Source organism: Mustelus asterias, unplaced genomic scaffold (genome assembly GCF_964213995.1).
Source record: "Mustelus asterias unplaced genomic scaffold, sMusAst1.hap1.1 HAP1_SCAFFOLD_414, whole genome shotgun sequence".
Taxonomy (NCBI): Eukaryota; Metazoa; Chordata; class Chondrichthyes; order Carcharhiniformes; family Triakidae; genus Mustelus; species Mustelus asterias.
The window spans coordinates 1-15,393 of NW_027590369.1; the positions used below are offsets into that span (position 1 = coordinate 1).

Here is a 15,393-nt window from a genome sequence, read left to right on the forward strand (position 1 = left end):
GAATTAAGGATCTTATTGTGAAGGACCCTCTTGGGTCTAGTGACCACAATATGGTCGAATTTCTGATTCAGATGGAAGAGGAGAAAGTTTGGTCCCAAACCAGTGTCCTCTGTTTGAACAGAGGGAAATATGATAGGATGAGGGATGAATTGGCTAAGGTAGACTGGGAGAGCAGGCTGGCAGGTAGGATAGCTGAGGAACAGTGGAGGATTTTTAAGGAGATCCTTTTCAGTTCTCAGCAAAAATATATTCCAGCAAAAAAACAAGGATTGTAAGAAAAGGGAGAACCAGCCGTGGATAACGAAGGAAATAAAGGAGAGTATTAAAATAAAAACAGCTGCGTACTGAGTGGCCAAAAATAGTGGAGAAACAAGTGATTGGGAAAAATTTAAGAAACAACAAAGAGAGACTAAGAAAGCGATAAAGAAAGGAAGGATAGACTATGAAGCTAGGCTAGCAACTAATATAAAAAATGATAGTAAACGTTTTTATAAATATATAAAAAGGAATAGAGTGGCTAGAGTGAATGTTGGACCCTTGGAGGACGAGAGGGGGGAGTTAATAGTGGGAAATGAGGATATGGCTGAGTCTTTAAATAAGTTTTTTGTGTCGGTCTTCACGGTGGAGGACACAAATAGTTTGCCAAATATTAACGATAGAGGGTTGGCAGCAGGAGAAATACTTAATACAATTAATGTTACCAGAGAGGCAGTGCTGGGTAGACTAATGGGACTGAAGGTGGACAAGTCCCCGGGTCCGGATGGAATGCATCCCAGGGTATTGAAAGAAATGTCAGAGGTAATAGTGGATGCGTTAGTGATTATTTATCAAAACTCGTTGCATTCTGGGGTAGTGCCGGTTGATTGGAAAACGGCTAATGTTACGCCGCTGTTTAAAAAAGGAAGGAGACAAAAGGTGGGTAACTATAGGCCGGTCAGCTTAACGTCTGTAGTAGGGAAAATGCTGGAATCCAATATTAAAGAGGAGATAACAGGGCATCTGGATAGAAATGGTTCGATCAATCAGACGCAGCATGGATTCATGAGGGGAAAGTCGTGCTTGACGAACATGTTGGATTTTTATGAAGATGTGACTAGGGCGGTTGATGGAGGAGAACCAGTGGATGCGGTGTTTTTGGATTTCCAAAAGGCGTTTGATAAGGTGCCCCATAAACGGCTGCTGAAGAAGATTAGGGCACACGGAGTTGGGGGTAGTGTGTTAAAGTGGATTGGGGACTGGCTATCCGACAGGAAGCAAAGAGTCGGAATAAATGGGTGTTTTTCCGATTGGAGGAAGGTAACTAGTGGCGTGCCGCAGGGATCGGTACTCGCGCCGCAACTATTTACCATTTATATAGATGATCTGGAGGAGGGGACGGAGTGTAGGGTAACGAAGTTTGCAGACGACACAAAGATAAGTGGAAAAGTGAATCGTGTGGAGGACGGAGAAGATCTGCAGAGAGATTTGGACAGGCTGAGTGAGTGGGCGGGGATATGGCAAATGGAGTATAACGTTGATAAATGCGAGGTTATACACTTTGGAGGAAATAATAACAAATGGGATTACTATCTCAATGGAAACAAATTAAAACATGCTACCGTGCAAAGGGACCTGGGGGTCCTTGTGCATGAGACGCAAAAGCCCAGTCTGCAGGTACAACAGGTGATCAAGAAGGCAAATGGGATGTTGGCCTATATTGCGAGGGGGATAGAATATAAAAGCAGGGATGTCTTGATGCACCTGTACAGGGCATTGGTGAGGCCGCAGCTGGAATACTGTGTGCAGTATTGGTCCCCTTATATGAGGAAGGATATATTGGCATTGGAGGGAGTGCAGAGAAGGTTCACCAGGTTGATACCGGAGATGAGGGGTTTGGATTATGAGGAGAGGCTGAGGAGATTGGGTTTGTACTCGTTGGAGTTTAGAAGGATGAGGGGGGATCTTATGGAGACTTATAAGATAATGCGGGGGCTGGATAGGGTGGAGGCGGAGAGATTCTTTCCACTTAGTAAGGAAGTTAAAACTAGAGGACACAGCCTCAAAATAAAGGGGGGTCGGTTAAAGACAGAGTTGAGGAGGAACTTCTTCTCCCAGAGGGTGGTGAATCTCTGGAATTCTCTGCCCACTGAGGTGGTGGAGGCTACCTCGCTGAATATGTTTAAAGCGCGGATGGATGGATTCCTGATCGGTAAGGGAATTAAGGGTTATGGGAATCAGGCGGGTAAGTGGAACTGATCCACGTCAGATCAGCCATGATCTTATTGAATGGCGGGGCAGGCTCGAGGGGCTAGATGGCCTACTCCTGCTTCTATTTGTTATGTTCTTATGTTCTTATTAAAAGGCTGCAAACTCTATAAGTATTGAAACTGAAAGTTTCATCCGGAAATTACAATTACATTTCCAACCCTGTCGACCCTATAAATCTCATCATGTGGGGCCAGTGCTAAGGCTCCGAAAGCTATCCCACTGACTAGTCAACCAGTTCCCTGAACCAATGAAACTCTTAACATCATACTTGCAGACAATGTCCCAAATACAACCATCATCATTGTTGGGTATGACCTGTCCCGCTGACAGGAAAGACCCATAAGAGGTGATAGCACCTTGACATCCAGTGGGGAGCGGATTGCCCTGGCTATTCTCAACATTGAGTCTGAACTCCCTGAAGTCTCCTTAATCCGGTTGGAAGCGTGGCAATGAAATTGCCTGCTGGTTTCATCCTACCATGCCCACTATCTGATGAACAAGTGCTCCTCCATGTGACAGTGTTTGGAGGAAGCACTGAGGATGGCAAGGGCAGGAAATATACTCTGGGTGGGGACTGAAATATCCATCAACAAGTCATGCTCAGTAGCGCCACCATTGAATGAGCGAGCAACGTCCTAAAGGGCATAGCTGCTGCACTGGGTCTGCGGCAGGCGGTGAGTGAATCAACAAAAGGTTTAAATTATTTGACCTCCTGCTTATCAGGCTGTCTGTTCCAGATGCACATGGTCAAAGTGATCGGAACTGAACTGAAACTGAATTGTACCAGGCTCAAAATACTGGTGACGAGAGCAGGTCAGATTCTGGAGATTCTGTGGAGAGTGACTCACTTCCTCACTCCCCAAGGCCTATTCATCGTCTAAAAGGCACAGTCAGAGTGTGATGGAATCATCTCCACTTGCCTGGATGTGCGCAGTTCCAACAACTTTCAAGACGCTCGACAGCATCCCGGACAAAACAGCCACCTGATTGACACCCCATCTCACCAACATCAGCATTCACGCCCTCCACTATCGACACACATGGCAGCGGTGTTTGCCATTTACCTGATACACTGCCACAACATAATAAAAAAGTGGATCATATAGTCTCACAGTAATCTGACGTCATGTTGGGCACGGAAGTTCAGATGAAATTAATCCCATTGAAATTATTGCTGGTTCTCTGGGATTTCTCACTCTCTTTGAAAATTATTTTAAATTAATAATTTGGTTTATTTATATGTCGTTTAAATTAAGGACGGAATCAAAATGTGATCTTTATTCAGTGTTCAGAACGGATCAGGACCCAGTCCAGGGACTGCCTCCTGTACTCAAAACACCTGGGAAATCCCTGAACAGATCCTTTCCTTCTCATTCCCAGTGCTTACCTTTCACTCTATTTTTCAATACGCTCCTTATTATTCTTCACAGAAAGTAAATGAAATCGCAGACAGTGGGAACCTCGCGGACTGTTCCAAACTTCTCCTAAACCTGGTGACACAGAAAGGCTCTCGGGCTCTCAGGGTGATGTGGGAATCCTTTGTGGAAATGCACCGTGGGTTACCCAAGTTGGAGAAAATACTGAGAGAATTACCAACACTTGGTACAGTAAAATTGCGCAGTGAATTAACCATTGCAGATTTTTCTGATATTGCACATAGCTGATTTCATGATTGTAATTCCTTTAATCAGGTCCTGATGCATTTGTTTACATGAACATCCCACAAGGTTTATCGGAAGTACCCAGTAACCTAAAAGGTAAGTGATGACAGTGATGATTGCAAACTAATTATTTCACTTCTAAGAGTCTGAATAATTAGTTGTCAGAATTTGGGAATCAGAAAATCGAAGTCTCGGAATCAGGGTTAAATATTGTTTGAATTTGTCGTCCATCCTCATCTGTTCTGGATACGTTCAAGTTTGCAATTCATCCGACCATACACATTAGGAGCAAATGTTGATCTCTCGGTCCCTCTAAACTGCTCCACCATTGAACAAGTCCATGGCTGATCGCATCACAACCTTCACACTGCATTCCTGTTTTTCCCAATCATCTTTCGTCTGCTGTGCTTTATATTTTTTCACTGAACCAACTCTAAATTACCAGAACCTCATTTTCTTGTTCTGTGTATTTTCCACCATAGTCCATAAATACTTCGAATGCCTGAACTTCACTGAACCGTCGCCAAGTTTGTTTTTTCAGGTTTATTCTTTATATAGTTCTAATCCTCAGTTAACTAATCCATTTCGGGGGATTAGCCGGGGTAAATATGTGGAGTTACGGGAAAGTGCTTGGGTGGGATGTTCTGTCGGAGAGTCGGTAGAGACTCGATGGACCTGGTGGCTTCCTTCCCCACTATCAAGGCTCGCCTTGTTAACATGCTCGTAATGTCTCTGTTTTGCAACTCATAAACACCCTTCAACTTGTTCTGAAAGCCAAGTATTGAGAGCTCGGCGACCCTTTGTGAGGGTGACCATCAAAGCTAATGAGTGCTGCTTATTGTGTTGCTGTTCTAAATTATGAATTACCTTTTTGCAGTTGATCACTTTAATTTATTCTTCTTCCTTTTGGAACAAGTAAATGATATGATGCGGCCCCTTAAATGTTCCTTTACGCTGTGTCATAGGGTCAGGGACAGTATTAAGTTATAGACAACGTTGTAATTATTTTCTCATCATCATTTAAGAAAGATGCATTCAAATGCCATCTCTTTGCAGTAGATTTTTGACCCAGGTCACAAGCCTATGGACTTATGATCAGAGAGAATTATAGTGAGAATGTCACTGTCAATGATTCTATGAGACTCTGACTCAATTGTAAGTAAATCGTCAATGCGAGAGTGAAAGCAGTGAGTTTTGGAGTAAAATATAAAGTCTCTGTTACTCGGGTGCAGAAGCTTCCATATGTCCAGCAGCCCAGCTTCAGTAACATGATTTCTCAGTGATTTGCTTATATTGGAGCACGGGTTTGATGATGCTGAGAGCCAGTCTCCCATTTGGGACAGAACACAATTCGAATCTCACCCAATAAGAACAATCCTGTACTTTGAGCTGAGATAAGGTTGAAGATTAGCTTCATGAATTGTGGGTCATTCTCATTTGGGGCACATGAATGACAGTTCTGTGCCTTCTCCTGTTCCGTTATGCAATACGAATTTGCCTTCATTGTCCGTATGTTGTGAGTGGACACAAAATTTCACCAGTCTGTGACATAATATTGTTAAACCCCTTATTCCCCCTGATGGGTGAGAGGAAAAGAAGACCTGGTTTTCCCAAGATCTGCCCAACTACTATGTTCTTTATCTGACAAATGTGTTTCCTTTAAAAATGCAATTTTGCAGCTTTGATGTTTCAGCTGAGAGCATTTTTCCCTTAAGAGGTTTATATCAGGTTTACATTCTAGCTAATTACCTTGAACACATCCATAATAATCTGCATTTAATTGATCTGACCGGAGTATCCAGCTCGGCAAGTAGCCTGATATCAGAGAAGAAAGCATTGAGAGAGGGGGAAGGAGAAAAAGAAAGAAAAATGTACTGCCAATACAATGGCTTTTACATGGTTTACTTGGGAGTACTGTGATAAAAACTATATACATAAAAAGTTTAACTGCAAATTTGATCCATTTCCAAGTGCTGAAAACCAAATGTGCTCAAACTAACAAAAGTGGCTCGCTATTCAACCCATCAAATGTCTACTTGAGTCTCATAACTATAATTCTCCAGAGCAGATGTTCCGACTTTGAAGCCTACAGCTCCATTGGTGATAAGCCACATGAGTTAACTCTCCCGTCTAAACAAGCGCAGCCGTGTCCATGGATACGGTCAGCTGAGACTGCTCCAACCCGCCCATCAAAGTGTTCATATCCCCACCCGTTATGTGAACTGGCTAAAACTTTCTGAACATCACTGAATAAAGCAAAGTGCGTATAAAAAATAAATCTCTGCCTCTTGGAAAATATCAGCAAATAACATGCGATGTGGTGCAAGGTTCGCTCCAGCTGCTTACCCTCCAATCGGCTCGCACTGATGCCCAGATGTTGCAAACCCTCTGCAGCCTCCAATGCAGATGAAAAGGATTTGCTTGCATCCTTGAGTTGGACTCTCAGCCTCACCGGGTACTGTTTTGAAACTTTAGGCTTTTCTCCCTAAGCTGCTTTTTAATAGCTGTATATTCACATGTTTACCACTCCAGATGTGGCGAGTCATCGTTATCGAGCATGAATCGCCTTCCTTTCAATTGGAGATTTTTCTCACCTCAAGCGTTGGTGAGAATCTATTGTTGTGTCCGGAATCTGAGCGATTTTACCACCGATTATCTCAGGGGTGCATTAGTATTCAACAGCTTTTGCTGCAGCGATTTATGAACCCGCTCTAGTTGTAGTAGAACATCGACTGGCAGTTTCTGTAGGTCATTGAAAGAGCTTTTGACCAAATGGATAATGTCCCCGCCTTCTGAGTTTTCTGGCACCCCATAAATTCACAGGGGATTCTGTCTCCTGAATTTTTCGAGGTACTCGTATCTGTTCTCTAAATGCCTATTTTGATAGAGTAAATGAAAGAGTAGCTTGTCGTTGCTTATGTTGTTATCCTCAAACTTTCTAATTCTGTTCTCAGACTCCAGTAACTGCTTTGAAAACCCGCTGACAGTTTGTTCCAGTTCTGAGATTGAATTAATGTTTTTCTCAAGGACCTCATTTACGGAATTTCTGAATGTTCTCAGTTCAGGAAAGTGCTCAGACCAGACCTTTCCATACCTGACTTTTCTCAGATCGATCAGCATGGGGTTCAGCTCAGACTTCTCAATACCGCATGTGGTACTCAGGCAGCCCTGATGCTGCCATGCGGAGAGGGGTGGCGAATTCTCACTTCTGTGTTTCAATCTTCCTTAAACACTTTGCATTCTTCTCTCTTCTGTCTCATAGTTTGGCTCTTGTGTCTATATCTATAAGTGGTAATTGTTTGGAGGTTATTTAATAACTGGATGGCGATGGATCTTTGTTCGGCATGAACAGAGCAATACGCAGTCGGCAGCGATTAATTTCTCCAGCTCCCTCTTGTGTCCAATTTCCCCACTTTTCGAAGAACTTGGTCTGTCAGACAACCCTTGCAATTTTAAATGTTTCGCAGGACTTTCAATAATTTCACCTTTCCTTTCCCCGACAAGTCACTCTCATTCCAAATTATCTGCCAATTCAGTTAACTAAGTCTTAGTTACTTTCTGTAAACCCATCAGTGTTACACCTTCCATTTTCAGGAACGTCTTAGCAATTTCCAACGGCATTTTGCATTCCAACTGTGGTACAATAAACACCAAAATTATTTTACCGTTCAGCATCCAGTAACTGGCCTTCGACGTGTGAAAATTTCCACTGAATTTTTACTAAGAATCCAATTACCCTTTCTCGACGTTTTGAAATTCCAGGCAGGTCCCCACTTGTGTAGCAATTCCAGTCGATGTTATAACGGGATGGGATGATCCAAGAATTAAACTCTGGCTCAAAGGATTGCAACTTTTAAAAAGAAAAAAAAATAAACATGTTTGCTATTTCTCCTCAGAATCCGTCAGATGCTTGTCATTTGCGAGTTTCCAAACTCCACTCCCAAAACAAATGCGTCATGTCTTGCATTATATCTCACATCGACTTTGTCGCACAAATCGTCTCCCGCACACATCCTCTCTATCACACACATCCTCTCCTGGCACACACATCCTCTCTATCACACACATCCTCTCCTGGCACACACATCCTCTCCTGGCACACACATCCTCTCCTGGCACACACATCCTCTCCTGGCACACACATCCTCTCCTGGCACACACATCCTCTCTATCACACACATCCTCTCTATCACACACATCCTCTCTATCACACACATCCTCTCGGCACACACACACTTTCTGGCAAACACACCCTCCCTGGTACACTCATCCTTTCCGGCACACACATTCTCCCTGGCGCGCACATCCACTTCAGGCACACACATCCCCTCTGGCAAACACATTCCCTCTGGCAAACACATCCCCGCTGGCAGGCGCCCCCTCCCTCCGGCAGGCGCCCCCTCCCTCCGGCAGGCGCCCCCTCCCTCCAGCAGGCGCCCCCTCCCTCCGGCAGGAGCCCCCTCCCTCCGGCAGGCGCCCCCTCCCTCCGGCAGGCGCACCCTCCCTCCGGCAGGCGCACCCTCCCTCCGGCAGGCGCCCCCTCCCTCCGGCAGGCGCCCCCTCCCTCCGGCAGGCGCCCCCTCCCTCCGGCAGGCGCCCCCTCCCTCCGGCAGGCGCACCCTCCCTCCGGCAGGCGCACCCTCCCTCCGGCAGGCGCCCCCTCCCTCCGGCAGGCGCCCCCTCCCTCCGGCAGGTGCCCCCTCCCTCCGGCAGGCGCACCCTCCCTCCGGCAGGCGTCCCCTCCCTCCGGCAGGTGCCCCCTCCCTCCGGCAGGCCCGCCCCTCCCTCCGGCAGGCCCGCCACTCCCTCCGGCAGGCCCGCCCCTCCCTCCGGCAGGCCCGCCCCTCCCTCCGGCAGGCCCGCCCCTCCCTCCGGCAGTCCCGCGCCTCCCTCCGGCAGGCCCGCCCCTCCCTCCGGCAGCCCCGCCCCTCCCTCCGGCAGGCCCGCCCCTCCCTCCGGCAGGCCCGCCCCTCCCTCCGGCAGGCCCGCCCCTTCCTCCGGCAGGCCCGCCCCTCCCTCCGGCAGGCCCGCCCCTCCCTCCGGCAGGCCCGCCCCTCCCTCCGGCAGGCCCGCCCCTCCCTCCGGCAGGCCCGCCCCTCCCTCCGGCAGGCCCGCCCCTCCCTCCGGTAGGCCCGCCCCTCCCTCCGGCAGGCCCGCCCCTCCCTCCGGCAGGCCCGCCCCTCCCTCCGGCTGGCGCCCCCTCCCTCCGGCAGGCGCCCCCTCCCTCCGGCTGGCGCCCCCTCCCTCCGGCTGGCGCCCCCTCCCTCCGGCAGGCGCCCCCTCTCTCCGGCTGGCGCCCCCTCCCTCCGGCTGGCGCCCCCTCCCTCCGGCTGGCGCCCCCTCCCTCCGGCTGGCGCCCCCTCCCTCCGGCTGGCGCCCCCTCCCTCCGGCTGGCGCCCCCTACCTCCGGCTGGCGCCCCCTCCCTCCGGCTGGCGCACATTCTTCTGTTGATTCCTTCACAGTCTCCATCACTTTCTCTCTCACACTCTCACTCCTTAACCCATTCAGTCACTCTCTCGATCACATCCTCCATCTCACACCCATTCACACATTTTCAAACTCTCTCACTCACTCTTTCACACTTTCCCTCACACCTTCATCACCTCTCTCACAGATTATCTCTCTCTCTCAAACTTACTTTCTCATAGAACATAGAACATTACAGCGCAGAACAGGCCCTTCGGCCCACGATGTTGCACCGACCAGTTAAAAAAAAAAACTGTGACCCTCCAACCTAAACCAATTTCTTTTCGTCCATGAACCTATCTACGGATCTCTTAAACGCCCCCAAACTAGGCGCATTTACAACTGATGCTGGCAGGGCATTCCAATCCCTCACCACCCTCTGGGTAAAGAACCTACCCCTGAAATCGGTTATATAACTACCCCCCCTCAATTTAAAGCCATGCCCCCTCGTGCTGGATTTCTCCATCAGAGGAAAAAGGCTATCACTATCCACCCTATCTAAACCTCTAATCATCTTATATGTTTCAATAAGATCCCCTCTTAGCCGCCGCCTTTCCAGCGAAAACAATCCCAAATCCCTCAGCCTCTCCTCATAGGATCTCCCCTCCATACCAGGCAACATCCTGGTAAACCTCCTCTGCACCCTCTCCAAAGCCTCCACATCCTTCCTGTAATGTGGGGACCAGAACTGCACACAGTACTCCAAGTGCGGCCGCACCAGAGTTGTGTACAGTTGCAACATAACGCTACGACTCCTAAATTCAATCCCCCTACCAATAAACGCCAAGACACCATATGCCTTCTTAACAACCTTATCTACTTGATTCCCAACTTTCAGGGATCTATGCACACATACACCTAGATCCCTCTGCTCCTCCACACTATTCAAAGTCCTCCCGTTAGCCCTATACTCAACACATCTGTTATTCCTACCAAAGTGAATTACCTCACACTTCTCCGCATTAAACTCCATCCGCCACCTCTCGGCCCAACTTTGCAACCTGTCTAAGTCTTCCTGCAAACTACGACACCCTTCCTCACTGTCTACCACACCACCGACTTTGGTGTCATCAGCAAATTTGCTAATCCACCCAACTATACCCTCATCCAGATCATTAATAAATATTACAAACAGCAGTGGCCCCAAAACAGATCCCTGAGGTACACCACTTGTAACCGCACTCCATGATGAATATTTACTATCAACCACCACCCTCTGTTTCCTATCCGCTAGCCAATTCCTGATCCAATTTCCTAGATCACCCCCAATCCCATACATCTGCATTTTCTGCAGAAGCCTAACATGGCATGTTCATTCTCTCATACCATTTTTCATACTATGTTTCTCACCACTTCTAATTCACACCCACACATTCTGCTCACTCGCTCTCGCTCGCACACTCTCTCTCATTAATGATCCACTTGTCCCGTAAAATGCTCTTGTCTTACCGGTATTACCCAATTATAGATCCTGACGGCCTCTGTTTATTGCTCGTGTTCCTTAATTGCAGCAGTTCTTTGGTTTGCGCAAAGTTGACCTTTTTCCCATCATGCTCTGCAGACATTTCGCTGTTCGTCCCTCTTTGATCAATTGAGCATTAGCGTACAGGAGCACAGTTGCGCCTCATCAAACCTCACTCTTGTCATGCAGCTTTAATATAAATACCTTCCAAGCATTTCATTTAATGAGACAAACCAGGACAGCAATTCAATTATTGCTTTATTTTACACTTCTCGTACCAATTCAAACATAAACAGTTGCAACTCATTAAATCTTCACTCTACTTTAACTAACTGAACATCAACTTTCAACTGAACTTTAACTCTTAAACTGCACTTTAACTTTAACTGAACATCAACTTTAACTAAACGTCAACTTTAACTATTAAACTGAAAATAGATACTACCCAGTTGAGGAAAACATTGGCCAAGAAATATCCTCGATGTAGAATCTATTTTCCCCTTCTCTGAAGCATCCTTCAGGGTACAAGTCGACTTGCGATGGTCGGTCTCTTTGAGTTATCGCTGCCAAACAAAGGACTCACATGGCTTTTTATCCACAATTCTCCATTCGCCTCCGGAAGATTATCTGTCATCCAGCCAATTGTGTAACCAGAAACCGATCACATGGCTCGAACATCCACTGAAATCACTTTTGAAAGACACCTTTACGCTTAGTTCATTTTATATGCCCCATACATAGCAGCTATATAAATCAGAGACGCAGTGTTTCTGTTAATGTAAACAACTTCCCTTATCTGGGCCAATGCAGGAATTTCAGAACACAGCTCCCAGACCACTGTCTCTTTACGACCGAAACCAGGTTTTAATCTACATGTTGAATAAAAATCCCAGCATGCTTCTCTCCCAGCGAGAATACCCTTTTTCCAGTCACTGTTGCCATTATTCTTGTTAAGTCATTGTCGTAGCCGTTCTTTCTCCGTCCACACCCTGTTGAAGCAGATACTCAAATCCATGTCATGTTACATTCGAAGTATATCGATCAGTAGTTCGGGCTTTCTTATGTACAATTATGTTTCTAACTTATTTTCCATTTAATCTCTCCGGAATTCAAATGATCAAAGCATGCATTTGTTACTTTAGCGTCGAAACTACAACAATAATTGCAACATGCAAAGTAATTATTATCCATTGATGTATTTGTACTTTCGCACCCCAATTCCAAAATTCCTCTCACCAGTTGGTTCCGTTTGTTGCTGCAATCACTTGCCTGGTTTCCCCTGTTTGTTGAATGATTCGGGCAATCGTTTGGTGAATTGTATTTGTTTCTTGATCCATTGCCAGTCTTTATGTAAAATTACAATGTTAGTTTCACACTTATCATCGTAATTGCCCAAAGTACTGTTTGATTCTTCAGTGACATTATCAATGTTTTCTTCCAGTTTATCTCTGTCGACCAGCTTGAGGTGGCCTCAGCATGATGGGATCTGGGCTTTAAAGCAAAGGATGGTGTTAGCAATGGGAAAAAATCTCACAGCCATATTCCTATTCTTTCAATTCGGTGGTAATCCAATATTCCCCGTTTCCCTTATAAGGAACCTGGACACTGTCAATATCGAGGGTTCGGATTTCCATTGTACAATTCAGATGTTTGTCTGTTTTAAATCCACACAAGGCTTTTACGCTGGGATACACAAGATCATAGATCATAGAATCCTACAGTGCAGAAGGAGGGCATTCGGCCCATCGAGTCTGCACCAACCTCAATCCCACCCAGGTCCTATCCCCATATCCCCATGCACTTACACGAGTTACGCACCCTGACACTAATTGGCAATTTAGCAAGGCCAATCCACTTCACCCACATATTTGGACTGTGAAAGAAAACCGGAGCACCCAGAGGAAACTCACGCAGACACAGGGAGAATGTGCAAACTCCACGCACACAGTGACCCAAGCCGGGAATCGAACCCGGATCCCTAGTGCTGTGAGGCAGCAGTGCTAACTACTGTGCCACCGTGCTGCCCCTCATCAGATCATAAGATCATGAGAACATAAGACCATAAGAAAAACAGACGTCGGTTGTTCAGCTCCTTGGGCCTGCTCAGCCATTCAATAGAATCATCTGATCTGACATTCCTCATGTCTACTTCCCCGCCATTTGCCATAACCCTTGATTCCCTTGCTGATCAAAAATATGTTTCTCAGCCTTAAAAATACGCAATAATTCTTCCGCCACAGCTCTCTGTGGAAAAGAGTTCCAAAGATTCACAGCCCTGTGGGAGAAGAGTCTTTAATTGGCGTCCCTTTATTCGAAGTCTATGCATTCTTGTCCTAGGGTCTCCCATGACTGGAAACCTTCTCTCAGCATTTAGCCTGACAAGCCCCTTAAGAATCCTATCTGTCTCAATGAAATTAGTTCTCATTCTTCTAAATTCCAATGAGTAGAGTCCCAACCTGCTTAACGTTTCTTCATAAGACAATTCCTCCATAGGTTCTGTGAAATGCCGTGAATTAAATCACAAATTCCTTAAATAAGAGGACCAAAAATGTTCACAGTACTCCAGATGTGGTCTCACCAACACTTGCACACTTGCAACACGACTTCCCTACTCGTACTCCAACACCATTGAAATAAGGGCCAACATTCCAGTAGATTTCCTGATTACCTGCTGCACCTATGTGCCAGATGTCTGTGCTTCGTGCTCAAGTACCACCAAGGTACTTTGTCTTGTGACTTACTGCAGTTTTTCTCCATTTCGATAATACGCTTTTCTTTTGTTCTCCCTTCCAAAATGAACGACTTGTGTGGGATAGAGGGAAAGTTGGCCGATTGGATAGGTAACTGGCTATCTGATCGAAGACAGAGGGTGGTGGTGGATGGAACATTTTCGGACTGGAGGCAGGTTGCTAGCGGAGTGCCACAGGGATCAGTGCTTGGTCCTCTGCTCTTCGTCATTTTTTTGATGACTTAGAGGAGGGGGCTGAAGGGTGGATCAGTAAATTTGCTGATGACACCAAGATTGGTGGAGTATTGGATGAGGTGGAGGGCTGTTGTAGACTGCAAAGAGACACAGGATGCAAAGCTGGGCTGAAAAATGGCAAATGGAGTTCAACCCTGATAAATGTGAGGTGATTCATTTTGGGAGGACAAATTTAATTGTGGATTTCAGGGTCAAAGGTAGGGTTCTGAAGACTGTGGAGGAACAGAGAGATCTTGGGGTCCATATCCACAGATCTCTGAAGGTTGCCACTCAAGTGGATAGAGCTGTGAAGAAGGCCTATAGTGTCTTAGCTTTTATTAACAGGGGGTTGGAGTTTATAAGCCATGGGGTTATGCTGCAACTGTAGAGGACCTTGGTGAGACCACATTTGGAATGTTGTGTGCAGTTCTGGTCACCTCACTATAAGAAGGATGTGGAAGCGCTGGAAAGAGTGCAAAGGAGATTTACTAGGATGCTGCCTGGTCTGGAGGGTAGGTCTCATGAGGAAAGGTTGACAGAGCTCGGGCTGTTCTCTCTGGAGCGGAGGAGGTTGAGGGGAGATTTAATAGAGGTTTATAAAATGATGAAGGGGATAGATACAGTGAACGTTCAAATACTATTTCCTTGGGTGGATGGAGCTATTACAAGGGGGCATAACTATATTGTTAATGGTGGGAGATATAGGAAGGATGTCCGAGGTAGGTTCTTTTCTCAGAGAGTGGTTGGGGTGTTAAATGGACTGCCTGCAGTGATAGTGGAGTCAGACACATTAGGAACATTTAAGCGGTTATTGGATAGGCACATGGAGCACACCAGGATGATAGGGAGTGGGATAGCTTGATCTTGTTTTCAGATAAAGCTCGGCACAACATCTTGGGCGGAAGGGCCTGTTCTGTGCTGCACTGTTCTATGTTCTATGTTCTGACTTCACATTTTCTCAATTTATGCTCCAATTGCCAACTTTTTGCCCTCTTACTTAGCTTGCAATAAAATATTTATAGGTTATTTGAATCCATCTTGCAACTTGCCTTTCCACCTATTCTTGTATTGTCTGTAAATTTGGCTACAAAACATTAATTTCCTTCATCCAAGTCATTATTATATATTGTAAAGATTTGCAGTCCCGCACTGATCCCTGTGTAAACCCACTGTTTATAGGTCACCAACCTGAAAAGGAACCCTTTATGCCACTCGCGGTTTCCTGCCCATTAGCCAGTCCTCGATCCATGCCAATACACTGCCTCAAACATCATGGGCTCATATCTAATATCTTGAACTTTTTTGACGTACCTTGTAAAACGCCTTCTGGAAGTCCTAATGCATCACATCTACTGCTTCCCCTCTCTCCACTCTGGTTGAGAGTTCCTCGAAAAAGTCTAATCAATTAGTCAGACATATTTCCCTTTCATGAAGCCATGGTGATGCTGTTTAATTAGATTATAATTTTACAAATGTGCTGCTATTGCTTCCATCATAATTGATTCCAATCTTTTTCCACAATAGATGGTCGGCTATTCGGCCGATAGCTACCTCCTTTTTGCCTCCATCCCTTTTTGAATAGGGGTGGCACATT

At 46.2% G+C, this 15,393-nt stretch overlaps 1 protein-coding gene across 1 annotated transcript in view; it reads left to right on the forward strand.

Moving 5' to 3' along the window:
- Positions 1–3,677: 3,677 nt before the first annotated feature.
- LOC144486611 (NACHT, LRR and PYD domains-containing protein 3-like) overlaps positions 3,678–15,393 on the forward strand; it is a gene marked incomplete at its 5' end in the record, with an annotated part of 58,099 nt that continues 46,383 nt past the window's right edge. The window contains 2 exon segments of the mRNA XM_078204656.1: positions 3,678–3,849; positions 3,939–4,004. Coding sequence (XP_078060782.1) covers positions 3,678–3,849; positions 3,939–4,004 — 238 coding nt within the window.